Here is a 13,272-nt window from a genome sequence, read left to right as displayed (position 1 = left end):
TTCTAATTTAATCTTTTCCATCCTCCTGTTTTTCCTTTCCTCTTTGTTTCCTTCCGTTCTTTCTCTCTGTAACTATTTCCTATTTCCCTTTCTTCCTTTCTTTTCTTTCTTTTTTCTTGTTTCTTAATTTAAATTTTAATGTCTACCTTCTTCTTTTTCCTCTCTTCTTTCCTTTGTTTCTTCTTTCCTTCTTTTTCCTTTATAACTCTTTTGCTATTTCCTTTCTTCATTTTTCTCCCCTTTGCTAATTTCTTTTCTTCTTTTTTTAACTTATTTTTATTCTCTCTACTCTTTTTGTCCTTTTCCCCATTGTCCTCTCTTATATTTTTTGTTTTCAATGTTTTTCTCTTTTCCTTCTGTGTTTCCTTCCTCCTTTTTTCACCCTTTCCTTATGTCAGCCCCTTTTACACTGCCTCTTCAAAGCAGGAACATTGCATCGTTATGTTGCTGTATAAAAGGAACAATCACAGAGTGGACAGACAGTTGTTGTCTCAAAGTTAAGCTGGCAGCGGAGGTAGGGACAGTGCAGAAGTGATGTCTGTATGAAAGGGTTAGCTGGCAGGGCGGGACCATGGGACGTGTTATGTGTGCGACCCACCGCGGGAGATTAAAGAGCAGCTGTTAGCAGTTAGCAGCTAACTCAAAGAAGAGCAGCGGTCCAAAATGTCCACAAACAGTGAAAGCAGTGTGGTCCAGGAGGTCCTTACCCTCCGAGCAGAGGACGAAATCAGCCGCCATATAACAGGGACAGTAAATGATTGTCAGTGACATGTTGTTACTGACACACTGTCTTAAATCACACACTGGAGCGACACGATGCCGCCATCGTTTGATTCTGTGTAAAAATGCAGAGGAGGCGTAAAGAAGGGACTTTGTTGCAGCTCTATAGCGCCACCTTTGTGTTGTTTCTTCTGCTCTTTCTCTCCTTATGTCTTTAGTGTTATTTTCTTCCTTCTTTCCTTTAGTCTGTCCTTCTCTCCTCCCTCATACTAATTCCTGTCCTTCAGTTTATACTTCTCTCTTTCTTTCCTTCTCCCCATGTTCTTTCCTCTTCTTCCTTTTCTGTCTTTTTACGTAAATGTCTCTTACTTTATTCTGTCCTTTTTATCTATTTATTGTCTTCCTTTTTAATTTTCCTCTTTTCGCTCTGCTTGTCTTTCTTTGTCTTTCTTTCTTCTTACCTCTTTTTAGCCTGTCCTCTTCTTCTTTTGCATTTCTTGTTTTGCCTTCCTTCTTTTCTGTCTTTCCTTGTGTCCTTTCTTCCGTCCTATTTTTCTCTTTCTCTGTCACCTTCTGTCCTTCAATCCTTTTATCTTATAATTCTTTCTTTATTTCGTTGTTCTAACTTTCCTCCCAGGTCTTCCTTTTTCATGCTTTCAATATTTTTTCCTACTTTGTCTTCCATTTTTTGTCTTTCCTCATTCTTTCCTAGTTTCTTTTTTCCCTATACTTTCTTACATCTGTCATTCATCTTTTCCTGATTTCTCTCTCTTTATATCTGCCTCTCTCGTTCTTCTTTTTCATTTATTTCCTAGTGTTCTTTTTTCTTTCGCTGATCTTAAATCACAAAGTTTCCCCAAAACTAGAAGATTTTCATCCAACAGCAAAAAAAACTTCAACTTCTCTCTGAGAAATGACATTTTCAATACTTAAAGACTTGCTACACCTCAGTCAAAAGTCTGTTTCTCATATTTATATATTATTGAGTTTAAATCTTAGCAGATAATTCTCTCTGAATCACATATTTTCTCCTCACTGCTGCTGTTTAATTCCTCCACCTCCAACATTATTTAAGTGCTGCAGACGGAGATCGTTATTCCACATTAAGTTGCTGATGTAGTAAAATGCAGGATTGATGTTGTTTCACTCTCGCTGAACACTGCTGACTGCACAACTGTGACCGTTTCATCTCTGCCATAAATCAGCCTCATTATTGAAACCGTGTCAGACAAATTAATGCGTCTAATCACCAATGTTTTCAATTAACCCACAAACCAAGCATGCAGTTTGTTTCCGTGTGAGCTGAGCTGTGATTCCACAAGGCATTAATCCACACCTTGTTACACATCCTGTTTTAATCCGACGTGGAGGAATTATTATTTGGTCAGCACTGACTGCTGCTTCTTATATTTGTAGTTCTATAGTGACGCCACAAATATATTTTTTTTTTTTTTTAAAGATATTTTTATGGGCATTTTTTGCCTTTAATTGATAGGACAGTTAAGTGTGAAGGGGGGGAGAGAGAGAGGGAGAGACATGCAGCAAAGGGCCACAGGCTGGAGTCGAACCCAGGCCGCTGCGGCAACAGCCTTGTACATGGGGTGCCTGCTCTACCACTAAGCCACCGACGCCCCATGACGCCACAAATCTTTCAGGCCGGAAAGAAAAACCTACAACTTTGAGGGAAACCTCAGTAGTGGTGGTGGAAGTACTCAGATCTTTGACTTCAGTAAAAGTAGCAGTGCCACTGTTTAGAAATACATTTCAACAAGTAAAAGTCCTGTTTTTAAAAACAAGTCAAGAAGAAAAGTATTACAGCAGCATTCACTGATGCAATGTTTCAGTCGTTATGACATCCTTACCACGACACGTCTATTAAGAAACCGTTAAGAGTGATTAATAACTAATGTTATTACAAAACGTTCTCATTCATATGGCCTCCACTGTAGCACTCACAGGGTGTCTGCAGGCCTTAAAGGATAACTTCGGTATTTTTCAACCTGGGCCCTATTTCCCCATGTGTATGTGTGCGTATGATTCATAGGTACAACTCATTGGTTCAGTACTGAGGGAGGCGGATGCAGCCAGCAGCTGCGAAACAAGCTAAAACGGTAGATATGGGGGCAAATGCGTCCCGTATAAGTTTGCGCATTAAAAGTGCTTTTTTTCGCCACTGACCGGTTCAGATCACCAGTGCTATCTCTGTAAATAGCATACTAAGCGTTTCCCTTACCCTTCACTTCCTGTGGGCTGTGTGTGACGTCATCTCGAGAGAGCTTTCCTTGTTGCCAGAGTACAGCTGAGATTTTTACTGCAACACCCTGTACAGCTTTCATAGGCTGCCTTTGTCGGACGGCGAGATGCTGAAGTTGTGGCTAGCTGTGCTACAAATGGATGCTAACACTCTGTCCAGACACTGCGCCTTGCAGACCATCAGGTCTGCAGTGCTCACTTCTCCCAAGATGACTACTGCCAGCCGAAGAAGAGAAGACATCCAATCCCGAAACACCTCTTCCTCAAGAAGACGGCTGTCCCACGAGTAGAGAGAGCTACAGACACAGTGGAGCAAAGCTCTCGCGAGATGACGTCACACAGCCCAGAGGTAAGGGAAACGCTTAGTATGCTATTTACAGAGATAGCACTGGCGATCTGAACCAGTCAGTGGCGAAAAAAAGCACTTTTAATGCGCAAACTTATACGGGACGCATTTGCCCCCATATCTACCTCACGGCTGCCGGCTGCATCCGCCTCCCTCAGTACTGAACCAATTTTAGAACGAGTTGTATCTATGAATCATACGCACACATACACATGGGGAAATAGGGCCCAGGTTGAAAAATACCAAAGTTATCCTTTAAGGCCCAAATACACCAAACCAACTTCAGAGAACTAGCAGCCACACAGGCCCCCTGTTGCACCGCCTTAAGTCACCATGTCTTGGCCAAAATGTCGCATATGAGCACACCGCAGAGACTTCAGCCTACGGCAGACCAGCACGTATATTCTGCACCTTCATGAGAGGAAATAACTCTCCACACCAGCAGACAGTGTTAATCTGATTTGGCATTAAAAGAGAAAAAAACAAAAGACTGTCTTGATGCTAGTTAGCCAGTTAGCACATTAACAACACAATCCATCGTTGAAAGAAGAGCATATTTACTGTGTGCCGGTGAACACTAACACAAACCATCAGAAAATGTTTCTGCTGAAAAGCTCAGTGGCTAAAGAAAAAATAATGTAACCTTATATAATAGGTCTGTTTTGGTCTCACTCCCTCTTGCCTTAATTCTTTGATTACTTTCCTCACTTTCGTTTCTCTTCATGTTCGCTGAGCTCAACTGACAGAGTGATTTTTTTTTTCACAAACAGGCTCCATAACGCCCATTTAACAAGTTGAGCTGGCCGAGAAAAAGCCAACTGGGGCCGACGAGGGCAACAGGGCAGGACACACCGCACTGAGTAGGGCAACAGATGCTCACTGACAGCCTGAAACTGTCTAATAATTTCATTCATCAACTTTTAGTATGTTTTTGTCAAGATGAGTCAGGCTCCTCTGTGTCAGTTTTCACATTTTTGATGTTACAATTCTTTAACCTACCACTGATCCTTTTGTCCACAAATCAGTCTTAAATTTGGTTAAAATTGATCTTGAAAATGTCTTAAAAATACTTAATTGTCTGATACATTCACTGATTCTCTTGTTAGCCAGAGGATGTTCACTCAATGGACAAAGCACTTTGCCTGCATCGAGAGCATAGAATGTATAAATATAATGAATGTAGCCATTATTATGTCACCCATTGGTCTGTGGACTCCTGAGTTGAAGCCTTGAGTTTGGTATTTTGGGCACATTTTGGAGCCAGAGGTGAACATATTTAAAAGAGAGGCTGGCGCTGTGGAGGAGCGAGAGGTGGATCTGACTCACGGACTGTGTTAACACTTGGCAGTAAGCCTGTCACTCAAAGTGTCCCCGCCCTTAGATAAGCATAACTTAAAGTCTTAGTACATTTAAATGGGTGAGTTACGGTGCATATTCATTCCAAAGAAGCTGCTCACTTGGCACATGTAGTTTACTCCGTGGTGTGGGGCCTACTGAATATGCACACTAATGTTTCTCCTGTTGAATCCACCGGGGGTTCCTGCTCATTTCACGGACTTTATATTGTGATGACGAGGAAAGACTCAGGATTGACCTTGTTCGCAGTCCGAGGTGTTCTGTCAACAGTTTTACAGACATTTCTTTTGTAATAGTGGCGTATGGGGGAATTTTTTAGCTGCAATACCGCACATGGCCACCAGGACAAATTGACTGCAAGGGTGAGCAACATTCCAGGGGCCCTGATTTTAACATGGGGGTCTATGAGAATTGAATAGCTTCTGGAGTCAGCTCCAAGAGGCCATTAGAGGAACTGCAGTTTTTGGAATGTTGGCGTTGGCCTCATTTTTCAGCCGCAGATGTTGCTGTTTGGTCAAATGCGCACTCATACATGGAACGGACAGCAATGTCTTTATTAGACACAAATGATCACACATTAACTAGTGCGTTCCTGTGTTTCCCGTGATTTTCCGTCTCATGTCTCCTGTGTTTACAGCCCTGCCAAAAACTACGGTAAAGTCTTGAAAATGAGCACAAAGTTTGTCCACTCTGCAAACCTCTACAAGTTCAACATTTCAGGACATGGCCAACAAAAACCCACAGGTTAATAGTTTGCAGTTTGTTGCAGATCTGTTTTGCGTTAAAACCAAGCAGTCTGAAACTGAAGCTAATAAAGAAGTACCCAGAATTGCTGTTCCTCTAATGGCCACTTGAGGCAGGCTCCAGAAGCCGATTAATCCCCACTGACCCCTATGTTAAAACACCTAACTTTACAGCAGAAATAAACATGTTTACAGCCTGATACAAAAATGTTTTTATCCTCTGTAGCTAATTTACCCCATCATGACAGCTGCACAGGGGATGCATTTTTATATACTATGTCGCCCGTTTACATGCAGTCACTTCTGCCACCAAAAAACGGGAATCCACAAAACAATGGGTGACATCACCGTAGCTTAAAACACTGATAATCTTCCTCTTGGTATTCAGTGATGCAGACACTCTTACCCATTCAATTCCACATTTTATCCTTGGTATCAACAGCAGCTTTTCACGAGAAAGTTAAAAACACAGACTTGAGATACGTCACGTTTTTTTCTTCTGATCTATCACTGAATAATTTTTGGTCTCTCAGAGGAGCGGGGTGTGAGATACAAACCTCATTTGCAGTCACAGTTTGCTGTCTGATGTTTTTCAGAGTCTGTGCCAACACCCTGAGCTCTCCCAGTCTCAGTACATTCTCCGAGTATCTTCTAAGATCTGATTTATGTTGATAGACTCACCTTGAATCACAATGTGTCGTCTTAGTGGAGACACACTCTCAGCTCTGTCTCTGCGGGTGTTGGCAGGAGACAGTAACCCGGCAGGATTTATGGATTTCTTGTCAGTGGTTATGGCTTGAAGGTGGCCGGTGACCAAGCGTCTGATTGGCTCATGGATGTGATGGGTGGGTGGGTTGGGTATGTGGGTGCACCCTGAAGTGAAGAGCACCTGCCCTCTCCTCTGATCTGCTGTCTCCTCGGGGCGCCGGGCCAACATTTACCAAACACCACAAGCCAAAATCAAAGGATTTGATCTGAACTGTTTTGCAGCAAACACATCAAGTTTTTATTGTTTATGGAAGATAAAACTGTGAAGTTCCAAGCTTTTTCTTCTACATTTTCTTTCTTTCATGGCAGTTTTAAGTTTTGCCAGTTTTATAATCCATTACCCACACATTCTTTATAAGCCGATGGGTTGTTAGCACGATCTGTATGGTTTAGCCATGCTAGCAGCACCACTGTGCTTAATGCAGGGTTCAGACTTCACAATATTTTTCTCTGTTAAGGTGGCCACTGTGTCAGGTTATAGAGTCCTACGTTCTTCTCATCACTCAATCTGGAGACATGAAAGACTACACATTGGTCCCTGACCAATCACAGCTTGCTGTCTTTCATGACCTTTCATGGGGAAGGAGATGCTAGCAATCGACTTCAGGGAGCAAGAATGTACACCAGGGGTGTCAGACTCATTTGAATTTATTGACCACATACAGTGTGCAGGACCAGTAAAACCATTCTGAAAACATTTAGTGCAGATGATAAACAGCCTTGTGCCTTCAGAAAAATAAGTACAATTTCTACTTGTCTTGGTTTCTCAGCGTGCACGTCTTTACAAAGTCTGCCTTGGAGTCTGGCCAGTGGTGTAGTGGTGGTTGGTTAGGTTGGTGTCCTACTCAGTAGATAGGTGGGTTCCCGGGAGCCGGGAATATTGCAATGGCCTGTTGGCTGATAGGTGGGTATACTATAAACGACCAGAAAAAGAGGTGGGTATACCTCATATACCTGCATATACCCTCCACTGCACCACTGAGTATGGCTTTGAAGCTTTGATGCTCATTCCTATTTGTTAGCAGGTAGCATGCACAGCCATGTCACTGATCCCTCAGCTATGACTAAAAGCAGACTGCAGTTTCCTAAAACCTACCAGCAATTCATCCTTTGTGTTCTCTGCTGTCCTTGCAAGTTCTTGTGTCTTTTGGCATAACAGGTCTGAGGCCTCATTTACACTGCAAGCAATGCGTTCGCAAGCACTACGCAAACGCATTGCTTGCAGTGTAAATGAGGCCTAATAGTGGTGCTGAATTTTATATTCATTGAGCACTGACGGGGCTGTGATTACCTGTGTGAAGAGAAAAATGGGAGTCGAGACGTTGCAGGCAGGTAGTTCTTGTGCATATGAAATAGAATCCTGCCGGCACCACTGCACAGTCCTGCAATGGGTTACAGTGGACACTTGTAATTAATGTACTGAGAAGGTAAAACCTTTTGTTTTTGCTGTCTTTGGCTCCTTGTATCGTGCACTAAGCACTTCATTCTGCACAGCTTTCTCACTCTCCAATGAAGCCTTTAAGTTTATGTCCTACATAGGAGATAACATCCCGTACGTAGGGGATAATATCTTGTATGTAGGAGCTAATATCTCTTACGAGATGACATCCTGTACATAGGAGATAATTTCTCGTATGCAGGACATAACATATCCTAATAATATATCTAGTAATATCTTCTATAAGGGAGATATAATCCTGCACGCAGGAGATAATGTCTTGTATGTCAGAGATAGTATCTCCTACAAGGTAACATCCCATATAGGAGATAATATTTTGCATGTAGGAGATAACATATCTTGTATAACATCCTGTATGTGGGAGATAACATATAACTTGTATATTATATGGTATGCAGGAGATAACATCTCGTACAGGGTAATATCCTGTTTGTCTGAGATAGTATCTCAGACGAGACAACATCCCATACATAGGGGTTAATTTCTTGTATGTAGGAGATAACATATATCTTGTATAATATCTTTTGTTCAGTAGGTAACATCTAGCATAGGAGATAATAGTATCTCTTATGTAGGAGGTAACATATATCTTGTATAATATCTTTTGTGTAGTAGATAACATCCTGTACATAGGAGATAATAGTATCTCTTATGTAGGAGATAACATGTATCTTGTATAATATCTTTTGTGTAGGAGATAACATCCTGTACATAGGAGATAATAGTATCTCTTATGTAGGAGATAACATGTATCTCGTATAATATCTTTTGTGTAGGAGATAACATCCTGTACATAGGAGATAATAGTATCTCTTATGTAGTGGATAACACCCTGTATGTAGGAGATAACATCCTTTATGTTGGAGATAACATATATTCTGTATAATATATTTTGTATAGGAGATAACATCCCATACGTAGGGGACAATATCTTGTTTATCTGAGATAATATCTCCCACAAGACAACATCCTGTGCATAGGAGACAATTTCTTGTATGTAGGAGATAATATCTTATATGTCTGAGATACTTTCTCCCACGACATAAAATCCTGTACATAGGAGATAGTATCCTGTATGTAGGAGGTAACTTCTTGTGCAATAACTTGACTCCGTGCTCAGAAACTTTACACTGATTATTTTAACTCTAAAAGCCTGACCAAGGAGAGGGGCTGCAAATTAGCCATGGCTAGAGACCTGTATGCATTGCACCTACTTTGTATTTTACATATGAAGCAATGTCTTATGCATTTGTCTTTGTGAGATAAACAAGTAAATAAAATAAATAAACAGAAGGTTAAAAACATTCTGACACAGCAGTCTTTTTGTCAGTACGTCTTGAGGTGTCCCAGATGCGGCGGCGGTTGTTGTCCACTATGATACACTAATAAAACGATCAAGTGTTGCACTTGACGCCAATTTCGCTCCCACTGTCCTACATCTGTCGCATCTGTCTGTTATTAGGCTGATGTTGTGTCAGTCTCAGTCCGGCTGATTGGTCCACATCAGAGTTTGATTGACAGCTCTCACACTGGACCAAACAAACTGGACTGATGAGGCAAATGAACCAAATAGCATCCAAAATATCATCATTTGTTGAAGCATTTAAGATTTCACCTCATAAGACCAGGGAAATAGACCCAGACCAAGGCACGGAGGTGTGTGTATATTTTTGTGGTTATAGTTTTAGATCTGCAGGTTGTTATATAATCAGGAATTTCTTTCTTTTTCAAGCAGTATTTTCCTTCTGTGTGTTCTTTGGCAACACAAAGAGAGAAGGAGGGAGGGGAGGTACGAAGGGGAGAGAGTGATGATGATGATGAGAGGAATGAGATGGGAGAGGGACAAACAAGAGGAGGGATGGAGGGGGGAGGAAGAGAGGAGGGGGGGCACAAAGACAGACGGAGAGAGGGAGAGTTTTGTCAATATTTCCTCAGGATTGATGGAGCATTAAAAATGGATGAGTGTGTGTTTGTCTCTTTGTGTATTTCGGTTATACCTCTGAGTGTGTGTATGTGTGTGTGTGTGCACTGTTTAACATTCCCAGCAGCTCCTCCTCCTGCAGACAGCATGAAGACATGAAGCCCGTCAACAGAAAAATAACCACCACAACAACACCACACTGAACCTGCTGCTTCTTTGTTTGTTTTGTTTGTCATCACCCACACACACTCACACTCACACTCTCACACACACACACAGACAGTCTGGCTCAGATTGACCCTTCACCACCTCGACTGACAAACGGAGCGAGACTCAGACGTCGAGTAAACATCCGCCGACATCCTCCACTTCCTTTAGTCTGTCCTGAAGAGTAAATAACACACACACACACACACACCCCGCCAAAAAACACATTCAAAAAGACACTACCAGACAGCAGGTAGAAAGTCAAACAATCAGGTGACAATTCAGACTGAGCAAAAATAAAACTCTCATAGTGACGCCTGAATGTAAAGACGAAAAAGTGTTATTTAAAGTGTCTTATTTAAAGCAACAGTAACTGTTTTTATGTCTGTCTGTCTGTCTGTCTGTCTGTAATTGACTCTGTCTCTCTGTTTTCTCCACAGCTGATAAGGAGAAACTGGGGAAGAAAGACGACAGCAGCCCTTTCAAAGTGAACGTCTTAGGTAAGATATCTTACACCTTGGGTCTGATACTCACGTCTGCATATTACGTGCAAGGCATCCTCCTGCATTTGTTGTTGACGTCCCGGGATGGCTCATCAGTTTAGGTTGTGCAACACAAGCACATGGTTAAATTTAGGCAACAAAAACATATGGTTAGATTTAGGAGAACACATCATGGTTTGGTCCCACATTGGTCCCACGCTCTCAGGTGGAAGTCCGGGGTTTGTTGGATCCATCCACCACTCCCCCATCCGCCCCATGGGGACTTTCCTGCTCCTTATATTACGTCTATACCAGCAGCATTTCAAACTGATGCTGTCCAGTGACATATCATGCCGCCATGAATCATACTGCTGCGACAGGGGCTGTTTGGCCAACCAACAGCCTATTATAACACTTATAACACTGCAAAGGTGGCATTTAGAGTCCGACACCAAAATCACTGACAAAGTATTTCACGACTTCGCGATAAGAACAGGCCGCATGATAACATCACTGAGAGAAGGCGAGAGATACAAGCAGTACTGGGAGAAGTATGATGACTATAAGCATGATAGCTCAATTTGCTCATAAGGAGAAGCAGTGAGTGATTGACATGAACAGACAGAACCCCAGTGGGTCGGGTCAACCTCATGAGAAAAGTTGGAATCATAAAATGTCTATCCACTTCCCAAACCTGCAATAGTTTCTGCACTAGCATCGATGGTACATCACAGAGTAATATTCGCATACTTCTGTTTCATACTCTTATTCTTACTTCTGATAATTCTCTGTTCTTTACATCGGAGCGACTGTAACGAATCACAGTTTCCTTTCAGGGATCAACGAAAGTATTTCTGATTTTGATTCTGATTAGCATTGATCGTACATTATGCATTGCAGAAAAATACATAATGAATGCAATTCTTAGTGATACTGACCTGTTAGGCTTAAACACATTTTACAGCACGATGCGTCATTAAAACAAGACTCCACAGCCATACTAGCAGTGTTCATTTCACTGACGAAACATTTTCATCAACAACTTTTTTTTCCATGATGAAAACGACACGATTACAAGCTTAAAATAGATCTTGATAATAAAAACTGAGACAAAATCCATGTTTCATTTTCGTTGACGAGACATGACGAAAATGTTAGTAGTGGACTATCAGACGTTGAAAGCCCAGAACAGCTGTGCTTGTAATTATCTTCGAATGCTGCATGAGCGACAGGCGGGTAAACTCCAGTAAATAGTCTGCACCGGGATGTTTCAGTAGCCGGCAGAAACAGTCAGAGCGGAGCAGCGTCAGCCGTTGGTGCGAGTTGTGAGCTGTAATTCAGCAGTGAATAATCAGCCGTGTGTGTCTGACTGTGGATGGTGGAGCTGCTGAATGGATTTGTGGAGTTTGTTAGTTGCAGCGGTGGCTGTTAGCAGCTAGCTCCGCTCGCAGCCTTCACAGCTTCACCCCGCAGGACTCCACTCAGTCCAGACTGGAGAAGGTTTGTGGGTTGATGGTGTTTGACAGGCAGGTAGGAGGCTCAGTTATCTGTGAGTGTAGCTGTGCTGTAAGTAAACAGTCTGAACTCAGATCAGTTTTCTCTGACAGAGATGAAAGTTTAGTTTGAATCACCAACTCTGTGAGAGGACACCAGTTTAAACCTCCAGACTAACATGTTGCACATGAAGAAACAAGTTATGTTTCTGCTTCTCAACAGTCACATGGATGGTTTCATACCAAAGTTTCAGACATACTAAAAAACTCACACACTGTTGAAGCATATTAAATAGCATGTTAGTATGGGATTTCGGGTGCAGCCATTAAGCTCCTCTGGGTTCTGTTCATACTGCAACTTAGGAGTCACGGTCACTGGCAACTTTGCATCACTATATTCATTATAAAACCTTTCAAACACAGCTGCGTGTATCAGTCAGTGACGCCTGTAGAGGTTCGGCACAAATACAGAAGCCATTACAGCAGCTATGCTGGCAGCCCAGCTGACAAAAATCAGTCAGTACATTAATGACCGCAGAGCCTGTGTGTTAATTTTCTGTCAGATTATATAACCACATTGTAAATCCACTTTCCTGCCTTTAATGCTGCTGATGGAAAGACTTCCTGTGGCCTTTCAGCAGCCTGTTAACCTGCGTCTGAACCAGCTGAGGAGCAATAACCGCAGAATGAAACTTAATGAAAATCTCCTTAATACACAATAATGTCCTCACAGAGGGGGAAACAGAGCAGGAAAATCAAAATCCTCACAGCTCTGAATCTCTGCTGATACTAAACATAATGTGAGTACACTGTTCTTTAAGCCGCGTGACGCTGTAATTTCTCATAAGTAAACACACAGATTAGTGGAGCAGAACGAGCGTTACCCAGTGAGCTGCACGATGCAAATGTTGAGTTTGGAGATCAAAGAGAAGATGAAACAGAATCCAGAGGGTTTTATTATCTGCAGCTCGCTCTGTGCATTGATTTCACCGACTAAAACGTCTCAGGAGGAATGATTCCTCCACAGCTCTGTCAGTTCCTTCACTTTGTGTTTTAACTTGCACTCAGAGACGGACAATAGAAGGATCGGATTAAACCGCTGCATTGTCAACATCACAAACAGTGAAGGACACAGCAGTGCATTTCTCACTCTGATAATGTGAGACACAAGAACTGAGACAGGCTGCGTTCACAGCCGCAGTGATCACATTTGTTTATCTGAACTCTGAGGCGTTTCCTCCTATGGTTCGTTCAGGTGACCACAGTGATCTTCATCCAATAAAACGCTGCCTGAGGACGTGTCCTCCCGGTGAATGAATCACTCGAAATCAATAATAAATCAATAAAACTGCATTCTGTCCATTTCTTAACCTTGACTACATTAACCACTCAAGGTTCATGTTAAGTAAAGCGCTGGTCACAGTTACGTTATGTTCACGACATTTCCACTGGGAGGGTCATAAGGACAGAGGGATGTCGTATGCTGTACAGCCCTGTGAGGCAAATTGTGATTTGTGATATTGG

The 13,272-nt window shown here is 42.1% G+C and overlaps 1 protein-coding gene across 1 annotated transcript in view; it reads left to right on the top strand.

Annotated features, from left to right (window-relative positions):
• Positions 1 to 13,272, top strand: part of tmeff1a (transmembrane protein with EGF-like and two follistatin-like domains 1a) — a 130,602-nt gene that overhangs the window by 101,088 nt on the left and 16,242 nt on the right. Inside the window, exon 7 of the mRNA XM_049598542.1 lies at positions 10,214 to 10,273. Within this exon, the coding sequence (XP_049454499.1) occupies positions 10,214 to 10,273 (60 nt within the window). The remainder of the gene's footprint in view (positions 1 to 10,213; positions 10,274 to 13,272) is intronic.

Source organism: Epinephelus fuscoguttatus, linkage group LG15 (genome assembly GCF_011397635.1).
Source record: "Epinephelus fuscoguttatus linkage group LG15, E.fuscoguttatus.final_Chr_v1".
Taxonomy (NCBI): domain Eukaryota; kingdom Metazoa; phylum Chordata; class Actinopteri; order Perciformes; family Serranidae; genus Epinephelus; species Epinephelus fuscoguttatus.
The sequence above is the reverse complement of the archived record's forward strand: the minus strand, read 5'-3'. Positions and strand labels throughout refer to the sequence as shown.